The 21109-nt window shown below is 40.6% G+C and overlaps 2 protein-coding genes across 5 annotated transcripts; both read right to left on the bottom strand.

The window, feature by feature from the left end:
• Positions 1–300: 300 nt before the first annotated feature.
• On the bottom strand, positions 301–7671 carry b4galt3 (UDP-Gal:betaGlcNAc beta 1,4- galactosyltransferase, polypeptide 3). 3 transcript variants are annotated; one of them, XM_085923559.1, is made up of 7 exons: positions 7374–7671; positions 6019–6506; positions 5537–5772; positions 5205–5395; positions 3967–4089; positions 3325–3429; positions 301–2715 (listed from the first exon to the last, which is right to left on the bottom strand). In XM_085923559.1, the coding sequence occupies exons 2-7, from the start codon at positions 6299–6301 to the stop codon at positions 2364–2366; spliced, it is 1290 nt and encodes a 429-aa protein (XP_085779685.1). In that variant the 5' UTR covers positions 6302–6506; positions 7374–7671; the 3' UTR covers positions 301–2363. The 3 variants fall into 3 exon arrangements, with proteins under 3 accessions (XP_085779685.1, XP_085779703.1, XP_085779694.1); XM_085923577.1 differs by lacking the exon at positions 7374–7671 and adding an exon at positions 7223–7339; XM_085923568.1 differs by lacking the exon at positions 7374–7671 and adding an exon at positions 6892–7206.
• A 701-nt stretch (positions 7672–8372) lies between these two features.
• On the bottom strand, positions 8373–19076 carry bgnb (biglycan b). 2 transcript variants are annotated; one of them, XM_085923400.1, is made up of 8 exons: positions 18903–19076; positions 14376–14637; positions 11831–11943; positions 11405–11618; positions 11207–11317; positions 10660–10753; positions 9859–9997; positions 8373–9783 (listed from the first exon to the last, which is right to left on the bottom strand). In XM_085923400.1, the coding sequence occupies exons 2-8, from the start codon at positions 14620–14622 to the stop codon at positions 9586–9588; spliced, it is 1116 nt and encodes a 371-aa protein (XP_085779526.1). In that variant the 5' UTR covers positions 14623–14637; positions 18903–19076; the 3' UTR covers positions 8373–9585. The 2 variants fall into 2 exon arrangements, with proteins under 2 accessions (XP_085779526.1, XP_085779538.1); XM_085923412.1 differs by lacking the exon at positions 18903–19076 and having other exon boundaries at positions 14372–14573.
• Positions 19077–21109: the final 2033 nt, after the last annotated feature.

Raw genomic sequence — 21109 nt, 5'->3', positions numbered from 1 at the left:
TTAGGTGGAATATTTTTATCAACCCATCCTAATGTAAAACCTGATGTGCTAAGGAAAAAATTTTTATTGTGCATTTTATGGCTGGTGCGATTTATACTTCGGAGCGACTTATAGTCCGAAAATTACGGTATTTACATTTCAAAAACCAGAAGCCATTCATTTACAAATGTGATTGCACTTTATTTTACATATTTAAATTCAAGATTCAATAATTAATTAATTAAATGTTCAGATATTAAGATGTGACAGTTTTTGCATGATTTGAATGGGGCAAAATAACTTGATTTTTCTCTTGAATATATTGTTATAATCATTTGTTTCAGATGAACTGTAATTCTTTTCTGTATAAAAATTAAATTTGGTGTTCAAAAAGTCTTTTTCCAAACTTGAGTCAAAAAGTATTATATCAAACTTGAGTCTTGTGAAAGATCAGGGTCGTCTTATATTCGGGCCAATACGGTATATGGTCGAAGCATACTCTTAATCACAATTTCCATCAATGGCTTTAATTAAACAGTGCAGGTGTACTTAATGTCTAGCGAGTGAGCTTCATAGCAAGTTCTGCATGATGTAAAAAACAAATCACACTTGTTAATAGGACAATTCCGACATAAACTCAAAATTTGCAAATAGCACTGCTGCAATTTCATGACATCCTACAATAAATGCCTTCTGTATTATTAAACATTATGTAACTAAAACTGTTATGTTGGTAAAGGCTGAGAAATGACTATTTTATATAACACTATGCTTTTAAATAGATACTACTCAATAAACATCTCTCTTTTATGCAACTACATCCACTGATTATCTAATGTCTAGCCTGTTGCAAAATGAAGATGAGCGCCTTTAAACTGTCAGGATCTGAGAAACCCTCCAGGCAGAGCAATGCGCACCTTTGATTGGCTGACTCCCGTGAATGGTGAACATTAATACTTAACATTCAAGTCACACACGCCGCACTTTCATTCATTCCTCGGCTTCGCTCGGCACTGTGCTATCGGCGCGCCTTTGAGTTTCGCACAACAAGAGCGATGAATGTAGGCACAATGAGATACAGACATAGTCTACCATCAAACAAACCATTTAGCTCATGAGCGACTGATAAACAGTTACATTCAAATTTCTATCTGTATTATATTCTTAACTGCACACTTTAAATAAAAGCATATTTTAACTGATATCTTGATATAAATCACTATTTAGAGTAGCAATAAATACAACCAGCACATTTAATTCACCCCCCCTCACACACACACGCATATATAGTTCAAGTCCCCTCCTGTCAAGCTGCTGAGATACATTCAAAATGGCTGAATTAAAAAATAAACTTCTATCCTCTGAGTACAATATCTTCATTCTAAAATGTCCTCCATTTCAATGAATGAATTAAAACAATCATCAACTCAACTACACAATTAGATGCTTCTGGTTAATATAACAGTTTCTCTCTACGAATTAATCTGAGTTTATACAGTGTTTAATTGTCACTATAGCCACTTCACACTATGGACACTAGGTAGTGAAACGCCTTAAATATTATCTGCAAGGTTGGTTTCTTTTTTTCATACCCGGTAACAGAAGAACACTACAATATCAAGGATCATTACTCTGTGTAACAGGAGTAGAATCAATAACAATGACAGCATCATGGTCAACATATGATTATCTGACAGTCATGATAGCTATTATATGCCGAGTCATCCAATAAAGATCTGTTTGCATAAACTATGTATTTACGTGGTTTGATTGTCGAGAAAACAAAACTCGAAGAGAGAGGCACCAAACATAGAAAATAGAAACTGGTAAAATAAAAAAAAATAAAAGTTTCTCAATATAAATATAATCTATAGTGACCTTGATGCACATTGATAGAAAACAGGAATCCTGGAACAAATATGTAGGACTGGAGGAGCTCGTTTTTTTTAACTGGGGGTATTATCCAGAAAATGCTGATAAAGATTGAGCATATGTTCCCTATGTGGGACGGGTGGAAATGTGGATAAAAATTCCTTGAAAATTGGGGTCCAACCATATTTCAAAGGGGACAGTGCCCCTGCAGCCCCCCCTTCTAGCTCCGCCAATGATATGCAATCTTTGAAATTGTACCTCCCTGCTTTTGAACATTTGCCATAAGGTGGGAGAGGTCAAATAAATCTCAGGTTGATATTAGTTTATAAAAGCGCTTTAAAAGAGAAGGCACAAGTTTTTTTCGCAGCACACCGAATGAAGTAGTGGGTTATTCACTCGTGGTAGATTTGACTTGTTGAACCCAGTCTCGTTCGTGAAAGTCCAAAGTCAAAACCAAGTGGCATCCTGCAAGCATTCCCACGAAAAGCCACGAAGAAAAAAGCCATTCAGTGCTACAGGTGAGACGCATGCACGTTTGTTTTTTCCTGGGTCATTTCAATAGCTGCCTTTGTCTGAGGAGCTTCTGCCTTCATGCCATCAGGTCTTGTTACAGTGACATTTAGGACCACAGGTCTTTTACTCTCTGGAGTCTTGGGCTCCCGATTATCTGTGGCTTCCGTCTTCGAGGCGCTACGTAGATGCAAGGGGGTTGCCGTTTTCCCCTGAGGGTGGTGGGGCTCTTCTCCGATGTTGACAGTGAGGTTAGTGTAGAGAGGTTCCTCCTCTTTAGAGAGGAGTTCATAAGTCAGGGAGTTGAAGCCATCAGAGCGCCAGTTGAGTCTGGTCCTTTTCAAGAGGTCAAATCTAGAATGTTTAAATAGAAAGGCAACGAGGTTTGCAAGGGTTGGAATACAACTGCGTCGGTTCTCTATTAACTAGATACTCTTAGAAATGCACACTAGCCATGTTCTGACACTTTGAAACAAGATAAATGCAAGCAGAGAATATATGTAAAGAGAATAAGTGAACTTGCTGACAAGGTGAACATTTTTGGTTAATATTAGCATTTTATGAGCATACGATTCAGTTAGAAAGCTGAAATTATACTGTTTGCCAAATATATTTTGAATTTATGAAATAATATTTATCATAAATTAATATTTCAATATCAATAGATGGGACACATGCAAAATGTTCAATATGATAAAAAGATAGAACATTTGCTACATTTTTAAAGTGACTTTTGGACATTAAAACCATGCAATGATTTAACCACTTACACATAGTCTAGCTCATGCTAAAATCATATATGTCATATTAAAAACAAAGGCATAAAATAAAATTTCACTGGAATGTGTGCAAATATATGGCAACTTAAAATTCACAGATTAATTATCCTGCAACATTTTCATGATGAGGCATTTTTTTATGCTGATAAAGATCCGACTACTGCAGCCGTACGTACTTACGTACCTGTGTGGGTTTTGCTCATTCCCTTGGTCTCCTCTATGCCTGATCATTTTGTAATGACCAACGGCCACTGGGGGGCGCACGATTTTCATGCCAGACAGACGCACTCTGGTTGAGCAACAGGCAATCGAAAAAGACAGAACATGAACACTCGAGGAAAATCAGTCAATAAGTTTGAAAGTAAATTCCTCAATGGGTGCTATCTCTACTTTTGGCACCACTATTTCTAAGTGCACTATTTGCTATTGTGACATCTCCCTACATTTCTCTGAGCACCAGACCTAACTCTCGGGTTCAGGGTACTTCCTGATAAAGATCAAGTGTTTTTATTGAATTCGAGGCCAAATTGCTATCTCATGTGGGGTTCTGTTTGAGCGTGGTCAATATGAAGACTGATCAAACTGACCATCGTACGTTTGGATGTGATGCATTTAGCGTGTCTCCTAACAGGAATTAGTGGAAGTGAGCTTGTCCATGCAAACTTACTCACTGCGCCCATCAAAGCCGCAGCAGTGCAAGGTGATGTGAAGATGAGAGAATGAAAAGATGAAACATGCAAACCAAGAAAGATGCAGAAGTGCAAGTAGAAAACAGAAGACTGTGATGAGTGACAAGAAGATCATGATGAGTGGAGCACACTTTTACCTTGCCGCGATATCGTCATCCTCTCCACCCCAGCCCCAATATTGATTGGGAAAGCCGTTCATCTTCATGTACTGGTCTGGAGTCACTGCAGAAACCCCACCGAAATACTGTGGGTATGGTAGTCTGGGAGGGTCACATAAGAGCTTGGTTAGAACACCTTAGGGCCAAGTTGTTGAAATCCGAGAGAAGAGTGTATTTTTAAGCTTTTCACACATAAAAGTATATTCTTGTAATTTTAAAAAGTAATGTACTGAGAGAAAGAAAATCAATAAACAAAATTATAAGTACCGTATTTTCCGGACTATAAGTCATGTTGTTTTTTACTTCAGTTTGTCCAGGGGTGCGATTTATAATCAGGAGCGACTCATATGTGAAATTATTAACACATTATTCTTTGATCATTGACACATTACTAACTTACTATAGTATAGTTGATCACTTCACGTTATTTTCACTTTAAACCGCATAATGGCGCACTAGGTTAATGTTACGTCAGGCACGTTCTCAGTTCCTCGTTTGTGTTTATGTAATGTTAGCATACCGTATTGTTTAGCCTGTTGTTGCCTATTCATGTCTGTTCTTGGTGTTGGATCTTGTCAAATAAAGTTCCCCCAAAAATACTATTTGTACTCCTGTGCGACTTATATGTTTTTTTCTCCTTTTTTATGCATTTTATGGCTGATGCGACTTGTATTCCGGAGCAACCTATAGTCGGGAAAATACGGTAGTCATTAAAAGTAGCTTACTTGTGCAAGAACAATGTCACTTTTTTATCATCATTTACAAAATCATGTCTACAACGTGCTGAATTCTTTTTTACATTTAATGTGTGCTGAAATTTTGAGCTCAAGCCCCCAATTCATTAGCCATTCTTTATCAGGACTCCTGAATTAATCAATCAATAGTCACTAGACTCATTAAAAAAATGGGGTCAGATCACAAAAGTTACCAAGTTGCCAACAACTGGAGACAGTTGTAGCTCCTCAAAGGGTTTCAAAATTTTTAAAAAAGCCCTGTAATCTTTTCCAGTTTAGTTTGACTTTGATCAACTGTCAGACTGTGTAAAGGCCAGATGTTGCCTGCGGCCAAATTTTGCATAACTCTGTCATTCGGATGCATTTGTGGAAATTGTAGCAAGACGGAGACTAATTAATTACCCTCCGAGTTCTTCGTGATAACAACTTGAAAATCATTTCTTGCAAATATTCATGCATGGTGGAAAAATGGACTGTGCCTACCTGTATTTGAACTTGTCCATGGCCACAGACAGGTGTGTTGGAAACTGCTTGTGGCAAGTGTAGGTATTGTGGTCGTTCTCAGGCAGCAGGTCAACATCATGGAGGAAGATGCAGCTCCAGTCCTCATCTTGAAGGGCTTCCCGCACACCGACATTAAGCAGCTTGGCTCGGTTGAATGTACCATTCCCCCACTGCAAGACAGAAACAGACAGAATAGTTCAAATTCAATCAAAAGCAATCAAAACATGACTTCAAAGATGTGCAGAATAACCTTCAATTAATGATGCAATGATTTCATTTAACAATATGCATCGCAAAATCATTCTCCTGACCTGCTGTACGATATAGATGCTGTAGTGGATTTGTTGCCTCTGCAGGAAAGGATGGAGGTGGTAGAGGAGAGCACGGAGGTGTGTTTGCCGGTTTCTGTATGGGACCACGATGGCAGTGTGGTGCCGGGTTGCACAGTCCGGTGGACGGTAGTGTCCGCCTGGCAACACCAATGGGTTCTTTATTCTTATCTCCTCCAATGTCAGAGGTGAGGAAAGATGGACTGATACGGGCCCAACTGTGGGGACAGGAAAAGTTTCATAAGCTGACATATGATCCTCCAAGCATATTTTGGGGGGAGGGGGGCAGTGCCCCCGTGATTCCCCCTCTAGCTCTGCCAGTGCCTGCCACTACACAGCGCATGTTACTCAAGTTTGCAGGTCAAAGCAAAAAACTGTCCAATCAGCTGCTTATATCACAACAAACACTTAAGTCATACAACTTGTCGTATCTCAAGGCATGTTTGGTATATTTGCTTCCTCACCTAACAGAGGGGACACAATCTGGCAGCTTGCTAGTGGTGGCCCCGTCACAGGAGGTCCAGTGCCAGCATTGCGAGGTGGGGGAGGCGGTGCTCTCAGACGACTGAGGTTGGTGTAAACGTCGTGGGGTCGCGAATAGTCAAACTCTTGCTCTGTGGTGTGCACCAAGACGGACACCAAACCTTTGAAGCCCCCAAGGGAGAAATAAAGCACAAAGGCAAACTGGAAGCCCACCAGCAAGGCCAGTGTGCACGGGGAACCCAGAGAGCGCCCGCAGCAGGCCATAATCAAGGAGGGTGATTGAACACACAGAAGCAGGATGAGTGAAGTTATTGGAGGAGGAGGGGCAAGGAAAGGAGGTACGGGAGGAGGGGATGGAGGGAAAGCACAGAATGAAGGCTCAGGTGTGCGCAGGGAGGGCGACCATCATCGGGGACAGATGGTCGTCGTGGTGAAGCTCAGTCTGGACTGCCATCACATCTTGGTCTCACTAAGAAAACACAAGGAAGAACAGGCTTTTCATGATATTTGGATTTGAATTGCAGGTGAACTGGAGCCAATTTGTTTGATTTAAATTAGATTTAATTAATCAATTATACATTGAATTTGTTTATTTTGAAAAACGGATACATCGAGTCCTGTAATAGTGTGTTGCTTATTTATAAAACTTTGTTAGTACTCGTCATGATAGTCTTTATTTTTCACATCTCGACATTTTCTACGGCTACCTATTTTTTGAGAATATTGCCAGCCGCTAAAAAGTGGACGGGGGGCAAATGCAAATGCCCCCCCCCCCCCCCCCCCCACACACACACACACACACACACACACACAATAAACCCGCATGACTGTCTTTCAAAGGAAACCATACTCACATAAAATAATTCCCTCCATTAGAATCCCTGCCTATAAAACTGTTGCAAAACTACAAATTTAAGTTGAACGTTGTCATTGACACGCAACCTGAAATAAATGATAAATGTCATGTTTTGTTTCGCTCCTGGTTCAGCGATGTGGCATTGCCGGGCAAGCGGCGCTGCGTGATGGCTGCAGATGAAAGAATCCAACGTCACAGCTCCATTTCATGACATGCAAAAGCAAGCTCCGTACGCTTTCATTTAACACTGATGGGTTTTTTTAACCGTCTCAAAGCAGCTGTGGAATGGAGCTATGGGTTAAAAAGCATGATCACAACTAGTGGAGTACCATATCGCGCTCCAGATGATTGATGAGCCAGTCAACACCGTCACAGCACTAAGCTACAAGTCTGTGCAAATGTGCCTGAATTGCCTTGTTGGTCACAAGCCAGCTTCTACGTCTGCTGTGTGCACAAGCACGAGCAGATCGTGCAACTCACCAGCTAGCACGTCGCTGTTGTGACATTTCCAATCCAGCTCGGGGCTTCCGTTGACAATCCACAGGCCGCAGCCAGCCTCCCAAAAGAGGCAATGGACCAAAAGATTCGCAGATGCTGCTCGCTCCTCCCCCTTCTCCTCCTCCTCCTCACCGTCTTGCGTTCTTCCTAATCGCTCATCTGGGGGCAAAATCGCTCGTTTGCAGACTAGTTTGCACGCAAGAGCTGACTGCCTGCATGCGATGCATGTCCTGCTCTCTCACCTCGAGCGAGCGAGTGCGCGGCTACAGCGGCACGCTGAGTCTGCGGCCACATCATCACGTGTCACCACCAAGCGCCTGTTTGAAAGCCACTAGCCCATTAATCAACCTAATATATGCACGTATAGCCAGTGCAACACAAAGCTATTAGTCACATATTCATGGCTACATGCGAGTGTAAATTACTGTAATTATTTGTAAATGCACGAACCGCAAAACTATTCTTATGTATCATGTACCTGTCAGACTGTCAAAGATGAGTGGAAAGCAAAAGGAAAAAAAGAGTCGGTCCAGTTCATTCGTGGATGAGTTTTTTTTTTTTAAATAAACTGCTGTGTGTATATAGAATTTGTTGATTATTTTCAACAATTGAAAATAAAATAAAATCATTAATTACATTTCATTAACCAATTATATAATAACAATGCTAAATGTATTTGCAAAATTATTTATTTTAATGTTATTTAATTATTATTTACAATAAATCAAGTAACCAATTGCTTTATGACATCTGTTCCTTACAAATACATTTAAATGAACCAATTTTAAAGGAGAAAAAAAATAGTTCAACAAATATTACAGGACTCTTGACAATTAAAAAAAAGTCTGCATTAAAGAAATGAGATGGCCGCACGAATGATGGGTGGATAGAATTCAAGACAAAGCAAAAGTAAATTGATGACGTTAATACGTAGCTATTGACTTCAGTATGTAGACCTATTGCTTCAAAATGGCACATAGACAAGTTTGGCATAATTTATTTGCATTCTGTTGCGTTGGTAATAATCTGTGAAGGTTTACACTGGAAATTCTTTTACATAGAGCACCATTAAACATAAGATATGGGTTTAAATTGACGACAGATTAATGTGTTCAAGCCAGTATGTGTAAACTGACATCTTCTCTCACAATCTAACAATTAGACAAATAGCAATCATATTCTGATGATAATAATAGAACGTGTTTGATTCACTGTATAAAACATTCCCCTCATTTAATATTTCGGCAATAGGATGTTGGACCCAGGGGTTGCTCTCTGTCTTAATGCAGCATTTGGAAATGTCTTTATTCACATGCAGCAGTAGCTTGTCAGATTACAGAGTGGAGACAGGACAACATGTCTATGGTGAAAGAGCTTTTGCATTACCAAGCAGAGAGAAAGTGAGCAAAAACTGTGCAAAACAATGCATCAACACTATTTTAGTTTGCAGCACTATGTATACACATGACTTTTTTTCCATAAGCAAAGCTGGTGTGTGTGTGAGTGTTGCTCTAAATGGGGCACACCCCCACCACTTAAATGCCCTGCCCCTCAAAGACTACTTACAGATAGCAAAATAGTAATAAAAGGCACAAGAGAGTATCTGTGGAGGTTCAGTCAAGTCAATACAAAACATGTTTATTGCTAAGAAGAGGCCGCTCTGTCAAGTGAACCCCAATTGGAAAGCAAAACATATTACTGAACCATCTAAACTTGAATTAGTATCTATGTTTTTCCACGTCTTGTTGTTTTTTTGCAAAAAGGTGAGAAATAGTAACATCTAGTGTTCAATACTAACACCATAATTTGCAACTCTCCCATTGTACAACACTTATAAAAAGCAAATGTTTCTGAATGTAAAAATCTATAATGTGGCTTCTCTGTTTTTCATTTAATAAAATACACGGGGGATTTTTTTTAATTTCTTCCTATTTTGGATCGGCCCAAACATTCTTCCCAGATGTGAATTATCTTCTCAACTAAAAGTGAACTTAAATAGAAAAGAAATCTCAACGTTTTACTGTACCTTTGATTTTATGACGGCCATTTATTTAATCCACCCCACTCAAAGAAATTCTATAATTAAAGAAAAATTCAATCTTCTCCAATATTTTAAGTTTATTAATTCAAATTGTCTTCTTCATTTCTCCATCACTTCCCCTTCATATGGTGCATCCCCCGAGCAAACCCCCTCTTATTTTTTGTAGTTTCCGAACTGGACAGCCATTCGGCCACTGACGCAGCGGAATGTTGCGGGCGGCACTTCCCAGTAGTTGACAGGGTTGGAGAAGAGACTGATGCCATGGTAGAAAGCTCTCTTAACTCCTGCTCCTTTAGGACAGAAGGCATTCAAATCCACCTTGGCAATGTTGTTGTTATGGAGGTACACCACCTTGAGAGAATAAAAAAACCACTTGTGGCAAGCCCTTATAAAACACAACATGGCTGACGCGAGCTGTAGACTCACCTGCAAGTATTTCATATCTGGGAGGCCTTTGGGAACAGCGGAGAGTTGATTGTTGTCAAGGTGTAGCTCTCTGAGCCTCGGTATGAAAGCAAGACTTCCACCCTCAATGTTTCGGATGTGATTGAAACCAAGGCCCAACCTGGAGAAAAAAAGAGGATGAGCGTGTAATTTTTATATATATATATATATATATATATATATATATATATATATATATATATATATATATATATATATATATATATATATAGTTTTGCATTGTGTGTTAGCATTTAGCTAGCAGCCTCTGTAAATTTAAACTGCTGTGGTTGTATACAGAGTGTAATTCCCACCTGTTTATGTTTAATTTAAGAGTAAACTTCAAACACATGCAACAGCAAAAGCCCTACTGACATGTTCTCATTCCTTCTCCTGAAGGGTTAAGGCTGTTGAAATGACAAAGGAGAACATAAATATAAATAAAAAAAACTTCACATCGTGTGTTTTGGAAGATTATTTCTGCGTGAATTCAGCATGATCCCACAAGTGTTCCAATATAGGGTTGAGGTCAAGATTGTTGGCAGGCAACCCTATTCTTTGTTCTCCGAAATTCTGGAGGTAGTCTCTAAAAAACATGCCTGTGTGGGGGCGACCAGTTCATTTAGATGAAGAGCCATCCCACAAATGGATGTTTAAGTTGAATTTTAAAAACAAATTTACGTATCATGAAGATCGTTAAAACCAAGAAATAATATATCAAACGGTTTTTGTTTTACGCTTATATTGTGGAAAATGTTTCAAATGCCTTTTGCTGGGTGTTACCTGAACAGGTTCTTGTAGCGTTTCATGTCCTCCAGTTCCACAGCCTGGATCTGATTGTGGTCAAGATGAAGCTCATGGAGACTGTCTGGGAGATCTGAAAAAGAAACATACATTGTCTGAAAGACTCTTTTGAGATTGACAGTTTTACATTTTCCAAAGATGTAAGTTCAATTTCCAAAGTCCTGTTCTGTCACACTGTTCTATGGTGTGCCGCAGGGTTCAACTTTGGGGCCACTGCTGTTTTCACAGTATGATGATGAATCAGGATGAGAGGTGTGGTACATGCAAAACTCATTATTAGTCAATCACAAGGCTGGCGTGTAGAGCGACTTCATTCACCCCAACAGCAAATATGGCGTCTTCATTTGACGTATTAATGGGACTGTGGGACAAAGCCACAGTACAAGCGAATATGATGCACAAAAAGCAGGAACCCAGTCTAGAAACCTGTAACCTTCTTGCTGTGAGGCAATAGTATCTACCACTCAATTGCTGTAGTTTTTTCATCTGATTACTCTATTGTAAAAGTATTTAGCCAGTCAATTACCTTTGGGTATGCCAGTCAGTCTGCTGTCTGATATGCGCAAAAAGTTCAGTTTTAGGCCCTTGAAGGCACCAGGTTCAAAACCACTGTTCTGGATAGGGTTTGCTCCCATCTCTGCAAGAGAGAAGACAGATAAAATGAAGACACCTTAATCACCAGTGTCCCAGTCAAAAACAAAGAGTTGTGTTCGGGATTTTTGACCTATGCAGTTCATGTTGCCCAGTCCTGAGAAAGCACCAGATTGCACCTTCCTGATCTGATTCTCGTGGATCCTGATCTCCACCAAGGAGGCAGGCAAGTTCTTAGGGATGCTGGTGAGCAGATTCTTGGAGAAGTAGAGCTTCTGCATGCTTTGAAGAGGGATGAATGCCCTGGGGTGGACCTTGGAGATGTAGTTGTTCCTCAGAGCTAATCCCTGTGAGAGGCAAGTCAGCTAAGTGGTAGCATCCAAATAGGTAATAGAAAACAATGTCTCGTATTTTCTATAAAAACTAAATCTCTCCATCTCCTAGCAAGTGGAGGTTCAAAACGATATTTCACACCAGCGCCCATGAAAATGTAAGCGGAGTCGGTTACAAAATCAGAAAAGCTCAATGGAAAGGTTTGCAGACTTCATGTTTGTCTTACATATAAATTGGTGAGGCCCTTGAAGTCATTCTCTCTCAGCTCGGTGATATGATTGTTCTGAAGATCCAGGAATCTGGTGTCAGGAGGGATATTACTTGGCACCTCACTCAGACCTGGAAACCAACAAAAACACAGAAGGGAGCCATGCTCCATTACAAACATCTCCACGAGTAGCATGGGAAGCAAGACCATACAATGTCAAATCTGCGCATTGGGGTTCTGGGTTATTATTTTAATGAGAGATACATATAAATCATATCTAAACATACAGTAGACAATAGAGATCACTCACAGTAGCACATATGTAACTGGTTGGTTGGATGTGTATGAAGTCATGCACACTTACACACACACACACCAGATGGGGACACCAGATGTTTTCCGTCTGGTCTTCATTTGACCAAAGTCACCAAGGCGACGATTTAAGTACCATTAGTATAAAGCTTCGGTTAAATGAAAAGGAAACAGAGCAAGCTTGCACTCTGCTGCTTGTGTGTTTTTGTGTGTGTGTGTGCGTGTGTGTGCGTGCGTGCGTGCGTGTAGTGAAGTAGTTGCACTTGACGATGAAAGTGTCTTGTTTCGGGTTCAATGAAAAAAAAAACAAATCCACAAAACAGCGATAATGTGTAGTTATTGATATCAATGACACCATCGCCTGTTCAGAAATTATATCTTTTGTTTTTTGTTTTTTTTTCTTTTTTTTTTTTTATTCAAAAATAACCCCAAGGATATTTTCGCAATAATTCAACATCTGGTCCAAATGACATTGGGTTATCTTCATTATCAACTAGATCACAAAGAGACAAGTCCTGTATGTTTCAAATGTAAGTCAGTTTATCTGCATGATGCAAGCAGGTCCGCTTGGCAGCCGGTACCAGCTGCCCCATTGGGATCCAGCCTTTCACCATCCCATCCCACCACATCTACCAGCCGCAGCTGTCCATTCAGAGTTAAGTTTAGATACAGCTTTGGCTGTAACCAGCCGCGCCCTCGCTTTTCACCACCAGGGATCGAACACCACGGTGCCGTCCGGTTCTGGTTCAAATCCACGCAAGCAGCATGCAAGATGCAAGTGATTCTTAATCCTACAGTAAAGGTACTTTGTGGGTGCTTCTAACCAATAAGCCGCTCTGGGAGCATAATCAGATGAGGTGTTGAAGAAAAAAGAATTCTTTATCTTTGCCAGAGTAGCGTTCAGCATGCATGCTACAACTGGCATCCTCAAAGGTGGAATGCGGCATCAAAGTCAATATTAAAGAAACATTCAAGCGGCACACGGATCAAAATGCCTCTCCAGTCACCTAAAAGCCCAAACCGCAGATTTCATCCGTGAAGCCACACGGCTCAAAGGCTTGACCACAGACTGACAAAACTGGCACCTTGTCAAACCCCAGCGCCCCTCTAGACAAATACTCAACATGGTGCGGGGATGCACACGGAGAGGAGACAGACGCCACTGCACTGCCGAACACACATCTGTTCTAAATAAGCATGCAGGAAATTATATGCTTCCACATTTATCCTCTGCAGAAACACCAAGGTTCCACAGTAAATACAGAGAGTTCACAAAGTGATGAATCAACACAACCATTATGTCAAAACAGAAACTTGGAGAAGTTGAGCATCTTCATACCTGCGTATATGGCAGACCACAGTATTTTTTTTTGGGGGGGGGGGGGGGGGGGTATCCAGACAAACTTGATAGGAAAATTAGGAGAATTATAATTCTAGTAGATGATGTGTGAACATCATGTTTTATGGAATTTTGATTGCTTACTGGTTGATTGTAACTTTAAATGGAAATTTGGATGGCTATATAATAATAATGTTGCTTTGGTTTGATTAATCAAGATGATGAGACAGTGACCCGAACAAACATGGAGCTGTTTTGGTTTTGTTTCCTTAAAAGTGCTGATTCTGGAGATGCAAGATTTCCACCTGACACTAGCAAACATATTTGAAGTCTCAGTAGTGTGACATTGCATATTGCTTGAAATTACTTCGACATATTATCTGCATACTTGATCACTCAGCATTTTGAATTTGAACTGTCTTTCAAAACTGAGCGTTCCAGTTAGATTTATCTTTGATGGAACTGAACATACCGTACCCTTTCCAAGCAAAAGTTTTGTGAGAACCCATTGCCCTTAACATAAAGTAGCTTGTCTCCTCCCATCGTATACTATGAATATCTGTTATTTGTCCAAGAGCATACAGATTTTCTCTCGGCTGCCTTCATTCCTGCACTCATTTGATCCGTAACAGTCCATCAACTTTCTCGGGTTACCGTTTATTTTCTGACTAAACCCCACCTTCCACCTAACATATGCACAGAGAATCCCTGAAAGAGATGTCAAAACATACTTTCCCAAGGGATAAAATCCGTTTGATGTCAGACCAAAAGACGGCTTTGCGTTGTGGAGTTGTGAGGGTCACTGACCATTTTGTTTCAACCAAATTTTCGTTTGCCATTTGAAGACCTTGCACATTATGTATCGCAGAAACATTTTCTTGTCAACACCCAAACACACACACTCTCACCGACCGAGGTCAGAGCACTGGACCACTTTGAGTCGACACTGGCAGCCGAAGGGGCACGTGGGCATGTCGGGAGGGGGCAACTCTTCAATGGCTGATCCTTCTTCCTCATCCTTCATCATGGCCTTCATGTCAATGTCCAGACTGTCCAGGGCAAAATCCCAGAAGCCTTTCTGCTCGAACGGCAGGGCGGCAGATGGGCAGAGCAGCTGGGCCACGCATAGTAAGAGCAGGAAGGAGCAAGAGGACTGCATCTTTCTTTGGGACACCTGAAATGCAAAGAAACAAAGAAGCAGAAGTTGATATGATACAAATATGTCTGTGATAATATTTCATAAAAGATTGACCTGGCTTTGTTGATACATTTCTCAAACTCCATCACCAAACACAGAAAGAAATATGCGCTGGCAACAAAATATAACAAATCATCATCTCCTGAGGTGGGCATTCCATCAGTCCGTCACTGATACAAAGTCGTTTGGATGACGAATGATGAGAAACTTCAAAAAACGACAGACTAAACATTGAGGGAAGTCAGATGCCAATCGTCAGCATAATCGCCATGAAGCGAGTCAAGTACAGACGTTCCTCTTCGGCCAACAGCAAATGTGACCTTTTGCCAGGTCAATAATTGTCAGTGCTTTGTAAGCTAAATATAGCGATTAACACACTTTGTAATAATACGACACAATGGGATGAATCTGGGCTACACAACTCGGAGGTTTACACTTCCAGGGACCCAAGAGGGACCCAAGAATCCGTTCAGGGAGTCGAAGCCACCCAAACCACAAAATGTTGGCAGTACTTCTTGCGCACCGATTCTGAGGTCAGGTCTCTTTGCGGTTTAAGAGGTGGAAATTATTACATCAGTGCAACCTTACAAAGGTGCAGTTCATTCACAGGGGAAAGAGGTGAAGAGCAAGTGCAAGTGTGTTTGTTCTTCTCGAAGAGCATGTCAGCAAAATTCCATGATGCTAATCAAGATCTATAAACATGTTAGCTCATGTGGCTTGATTTATTCATCCTGTGCTGACTAGACTCTGTCGAATCCCTACAAAAATAAGATTAACCCCCCCCCCCAAATTCCAACCATGCCAAAGGAACTGTTGCTCTTTAGCATCAAGGCTAATCCCAGGAAGCTAGCTAGTCTAGGCGCAGCGAGCAACTGATTTTCTCATCCATAGCGCAAATAATTCCAGTGTGCTGGAACTGGTTGTCTGCTTATGGTGCCAACAACCTGCATGCCATCCGCACCAGGAACTCCAGTTGGCTTAGCGGGAAATTAATTGGCAACAATGTCACCAAAAAAAAAAAAAATCTTTAGATTCGTGTTAACCGCAACCACCTTCCCAAGAATGGGGTACCAAAATAACAGTTCCTTTCTTGTACTTTAAAGAAGTAAGAAAAAAAAAGGAATAATGCATGACGTGGACTTGATCTGGTCCTTGCAGAGTGTTCCCTGCAGTATAAATAGCAGCCAAATTATACCGTTTTGCAGCAAAGAAATAACAGCCCTGGTTTCGGCTTGGTCAGAAGAATGAAGCCAACGGGACACAGCCACGACGACACATTTATTTAGCATTGCACAATGGCCCACAGAGAAGAGCTGCAACACAACACCCAACAGACACCTACAATTTCTGCAACGTGCGCAGCACAAAATTATGGGCGATATCACAAATATATTGTCACACTAAAAATGTGTGCCCTAATCAGTGGCTTTCCGACGCTCAAACCGATGATTTGTCTGCTGTTTGTCTGAATGTGACGCAAGACGAGGGAAAGATCAGGAAAGAGAAATAAAAGATGGAATGGAATGAAATGGAATAAAGCAAGTAAGCACTTTATTTTACTGGTTCTTTTATCACAAACAAATAAAAGAACCAGTCAAATAATTGACAAGTGAAAACAAAATGAACATAGTACAACAAGTAAGCACTTTGTTAAAAAACATGGCTACTATTATATTACAGTTTAATATTGAAGTAAGAAGACTGGGCAAATAATATGTAAACTGATGAGACAATTATGCACCAAAGGGTAAATTATAAGCTCTGACAGGGGGAATTATTGAGCACAAGAAAAAGAGGAATTGGCTGATGAAACACAGCAATAATGTCACGTTAACCAAAATGAAACCAATAAATTGACCACACATGACCACGCCTCAGGTTCTCACACCTGGTATGTAAGATGAGCCTCACATTTTTTATATTATAGAGAATCCATCAAGTGTTGGGTACTCGTCAGAGCTTCCATCCGTCACTCATATCTGATATTGCTGTCATTCTCACCGTGCAGGTTTGGCCCTTGTCAAGCTCAATATGTGTTTACCTTGTATGCTGCCTGTGTGGCAAGAATAATCATCCTGGCATACAGCCGGTGGTGTTTAGTCTTAAGTGAGTCAGGAGAATCATGTGACTCCCTGTCATTTAACTCACACGCTCACACTTTGAAATCAAACTACTCATTAGTTGAGATTCAGACTCAAACCTCAGGAAAATAAAACAGTAATGTTGGGACTTTTCAAATGCCTTGGAGGAAGGAGGCATGTTTTCTACCTCTACGATCCTCCAAACCGTTTAATGTCGGCTCATTCACCCTCTCACGCAATGCAGCTGAGGTTTCAGAAAGGTCACAATTTTTTCCACTTATCTATGGTTCGCTAGCCAAACCAGCTCAAGATGCAGGATGGAAGCACAGTCAAGACAGGGTCAAGGGGTTGAGCAAAAGCTGCCACGTCATTGTCGGGGCGAAATTTAGGACAGTGGTAAGATGGGTAAGATATTGTTGTTATTTTATGGGAGGATAATGGGAGATAGGTGAGGTAATGTTAAGATTTGCGGGCTAGGTTAATAATAATACTATCCTACCATACCAGGAAGTGATCCGAAAGGAGGGCAGCGTTCAGAGGCACTTCGGTAAAACCTGCCACGTCAAAACTGAAAACTGATTAGCACTCGGGTAAAGCACAAAGTGCCAATTATCCATTTAACTTTTTATTGTTATGTGGAGAGAAAATCTATTCATGGCCTGGGTTGGATGAAGGAAGAAAGTGTTTTTGTAACAAGTCGGTGTTATTTCAATGCAAGCCAATAAAGCAAAAATGCAAGCCAATAAAGCAAGAACAACACAAACCTAAAATTCACAAGCATTCACCCCGCTGGCCAAAATCACCACTGCTTGCACGTACATTGACAAGGTGCTTTAGTCTGGGGATAAAATTAAACCCTGCTGGAAATGGGTTGGTTGAGCTGACCTCTTAATTTTGTCCATGTGGGCAAACACACACAAATTATTGGGCTGGAAAGTGTTTTGCTCACATGCACCATTTGCATTACCGAACCTGCTCTTGTGCGTAAGTGTGTTTTGCTACAGTCTTCTTTCCTGCTGGAAAAAATGTATCTCCCCAATTAGGGACTAATAAAGGCCTCTTCTGTTGCATTCTATTCTATATTATTCTCTTCTATTCACATAACTCCGGTTGACTCACAGGCTAAGTTAGGCGAGTGTCGTCGCAGGATCCGGGTGGAGTAAAATGCCACAGTGGCTCTAATTTGGCGAGTGCTGCCCCTGAAAAAAAAAAAAAAAAAAAAAAAAAATTCTTTGGCAGCTCCTCTGATCCAGCCAAGCTTGGATGTGGTGGGAAGCTGCGGGGAGCAAAACTGCATACAAACGCACCAGAACAGCGCCCAATTGAAAGTACTGGCAGCTATTTTCGCAGAGGACGTGACTTTGAGTTGGATGCTGAGAAAGAGACAGGTGAATGGCGACACGGGTTGGTAAAGCCACAGACGGTCTAATAAGCGGGGAAAGTCAAGAGACAGGAAACAGACACGTTTCATTTAGAATGTCTGACCAGTTCCACCACACTGTTTGCTCTGTCTTTGCGCAGTTAAGGTGACTCAATGGCATGAGTGGCTCATACGGTGGCCATGAGGTCATTGCTATATGGCCGAACGGGGCCACCGAGGGAGTTCTGTTTTATTCTTGAGCACGTCAACATCAGATGTATAAGTCGAGTCTGGTGGAAAAAAAAAAAAGAAAAAAATGCTATGGCAAATTTATGAAACACTTTAATGTACGAATTTCAAGTTCAACCGTCATTATTTTCTCTTTACGAACAAATTGCGCCATCTAGTGTAAATGTGGAATAAAGATTGAAAACAGATATGATTGATGTAGGTAGGACGCCGATCATCAAGTCTTAGAGCTGACACAAATGCGCAATCATTTGGAAGGAAAGTAAATGAACACATTTTAAAAAATCTGAAACACAAAGGAAGATGTATTTGTGCATGACAAACTTTGAAAAAATTGTGTATATAATCTTTGAAAAAATCTACAATTTATAGCATTGACGGAATTGCACCTTGTACTTTTAAACGCTATTGCTTCTCAATGAAATAAACAGTTTTAGATTATTTTTACCCATTTCAAATTTCTGTGCAGAGTTGAATGTGATATTCCAATTACAAAAGTTACAATTAATGTATTAGGTCCAATGGAATTTAAAGGAAAATTTGTCCCCTACCTTTTGAATAAAATTCTGATAATAACTCCAAATTCCAAGAGTAGGTGGGAACACTGTTGCCTCCCTCGGTGCGTCAGATTATCCGGCAGATTTTTTGTTTTATATGTTCATCACATTCAGGGATTATTACAGTATTCTCTTTGGTCCTCTGGCATCCAGCCTCTGCTCCTCCACCACCGTCTGCCACTGTGAGCCCAAACAGTGCTTCCAGCCCATAAAGTCAACAAGCCAGCCTCCTTTCTCCCCTTTTTTGGGATAGAGGAGGAGGAGGAGAAGTGCAACACCGCTTCCCAGTGGTGCCTTGAGATACAAGTGGTTGGTGAATTGCAATCATTGCTTTTGATTAGCTTAATGCTCACAAATAATGCAAAACATCGTTGACGTGCTCACAAACAGTATCACAGCAGTATTCCGTTTTAACACAAATGGTGAAGTAATACATATAACAATACCCTCTGGCATTTTTTTTATCCTCTGAGATGAACAATCAATATCACTGTGACTTTTTGAGGAGCTTTGACCAGCTCCATGTATGGCTATATGTCTGTATGTACGTACCAGAGGGGGTAGCACAATCAAGTCAAAGTCTGCTCTATTGTCAATTTCTTCACACGTTAAGACACACAAAGAGATCGAAATTATGTTTCCCACCGTCCCACGGTGACTAGACACATTACACAACACATACAAGCAAATAGCACAAAGAGTAAAAAACGAATAGACAAGAGCGATGAATAAGTAATAAGCAAATAACCCAAATAATGTCCAGTGAATAGAATTAAAACAGTTAATTTTTTTCAGCATATTTAATGTTTCATTTTATCAAGTACACTTATTGAGCAGTGGTTGTCAAACGTCATTAACTTTTCAAAAATGGAGACATGGTGTCACTTCCAGGCTCCATTACGAAGACGGATCAAGGATATTTGTAGGACACTGGTATTGTCTCTACATTTTGCTTTCTATTCGATTTTGTTCAGGCAGGATGAAAATTCTCATCCACTGGCTCTCTGATTTCCTCTCTGAGTTGCCAGAACCCAAACTGAGGCAGTTTAGCGAGCCACACCATCTGGGAGCTTTTCCCACCTTGTCTGACAAGCTAGCCACACAAACACTTTTCGACTAGCTCCACATTGGCCCCGAGCACCACCGTTCTGGCTTTTGAATGTCACATCATATCATTTAGCCTCGCGATCTAGTTCAACAGTGACTTCCTGCTCTGTCTTACAGTGGACAGTACATTGTTGCAGGGCCAGCCTGGTGCTTGGCAGAGATGCACTTTGGATGAAATCATTTGCAGATAGCATTCTTCTTGTTCTTTTAACCTCATTCAGCTCTTGTTGTGTAGATTCAGGCAATTGTTGTGTTTGTCATGGTTTTTTTTAATCCCTCTCTGTCGCTCTCTTACTGTGGCTTTGTTGATTATGGCGTTAGTCTGGAAATGGAGGGCTTGGCATCCCAATTAAACTCTATTTTTCACTCGCCCGAGTATCCGTGTATTAGCACACCCACTTATTTGCTCTTTGGATGATCATATGCAGTCAAAATCCAAATTACTCATTCCCTGACCAAATTATGTGGAACCTTAATGTTTATTATCTCAATGTGTTCCTTTTGACAGAAAATAATATATGTAAGTGGTAAAACCTTTGAAGGAGTTGTGCGGTAGTAACCCACAATTTCATTGTAGTGTTGCTTTTGTAAAGTGAGGGGAGAAAATGTAAAAAGACCAGGAGACTCATTCACTTTTTAAGACACGTCTGTCGATGAAAATAGAGTCACAAAGGATCACTCTCCGTTTGCCTTAGTGTGTTAGCAACCATTGGGAACAAAAAAAAAATTCAAACTTGGTTTCAATGGACAAAATCTCTCAAACGTGGCAAAATGTTGTATGTTTTGCTCAAATGTTTTTTTTTTCTGTCTTTTTCCATGTACAGGTTAGAGGTCACATTAATGACCCAAGACTTTGATTCTTGTTATTATATCACAAAATACTAGCATTTTGACAGGGGGGGCAAACTTTTGTATGTGTATGCCACCCATCTAATTTGATTTTTTTCTCAGCTACCTTTCCTTTTTCTGAGCTTTCAAGCTAAACATACGTGGCATGTATAATAACAAAATGCACCATGCCATTCTTTCGCCGTCGTATTACAGTCGAGTTTGCGAGGAGTTATTCAACATCTGTTGGATGGGATGTGGGTTTA

The sequence above is a fragment of the Syngnathus leptorhynchus genome, chromosome 1, assembly GCF_054491065.1.
Source record: "Syngnathus leptorhynchus isolate UIUO chromosome 1, UIUO_Slep, whole genome shotgun sequence".
Lineage (NCBI taxonomy): Eukaryota > Metazoa > Chordata > Actinopteri > Syngnathiformes > Syngnathidae > Syngnathus > Syngnathus leptorhynchus.
This window is presented reverse-complemented; position numbering and strand designations above follow the sequence as displayed.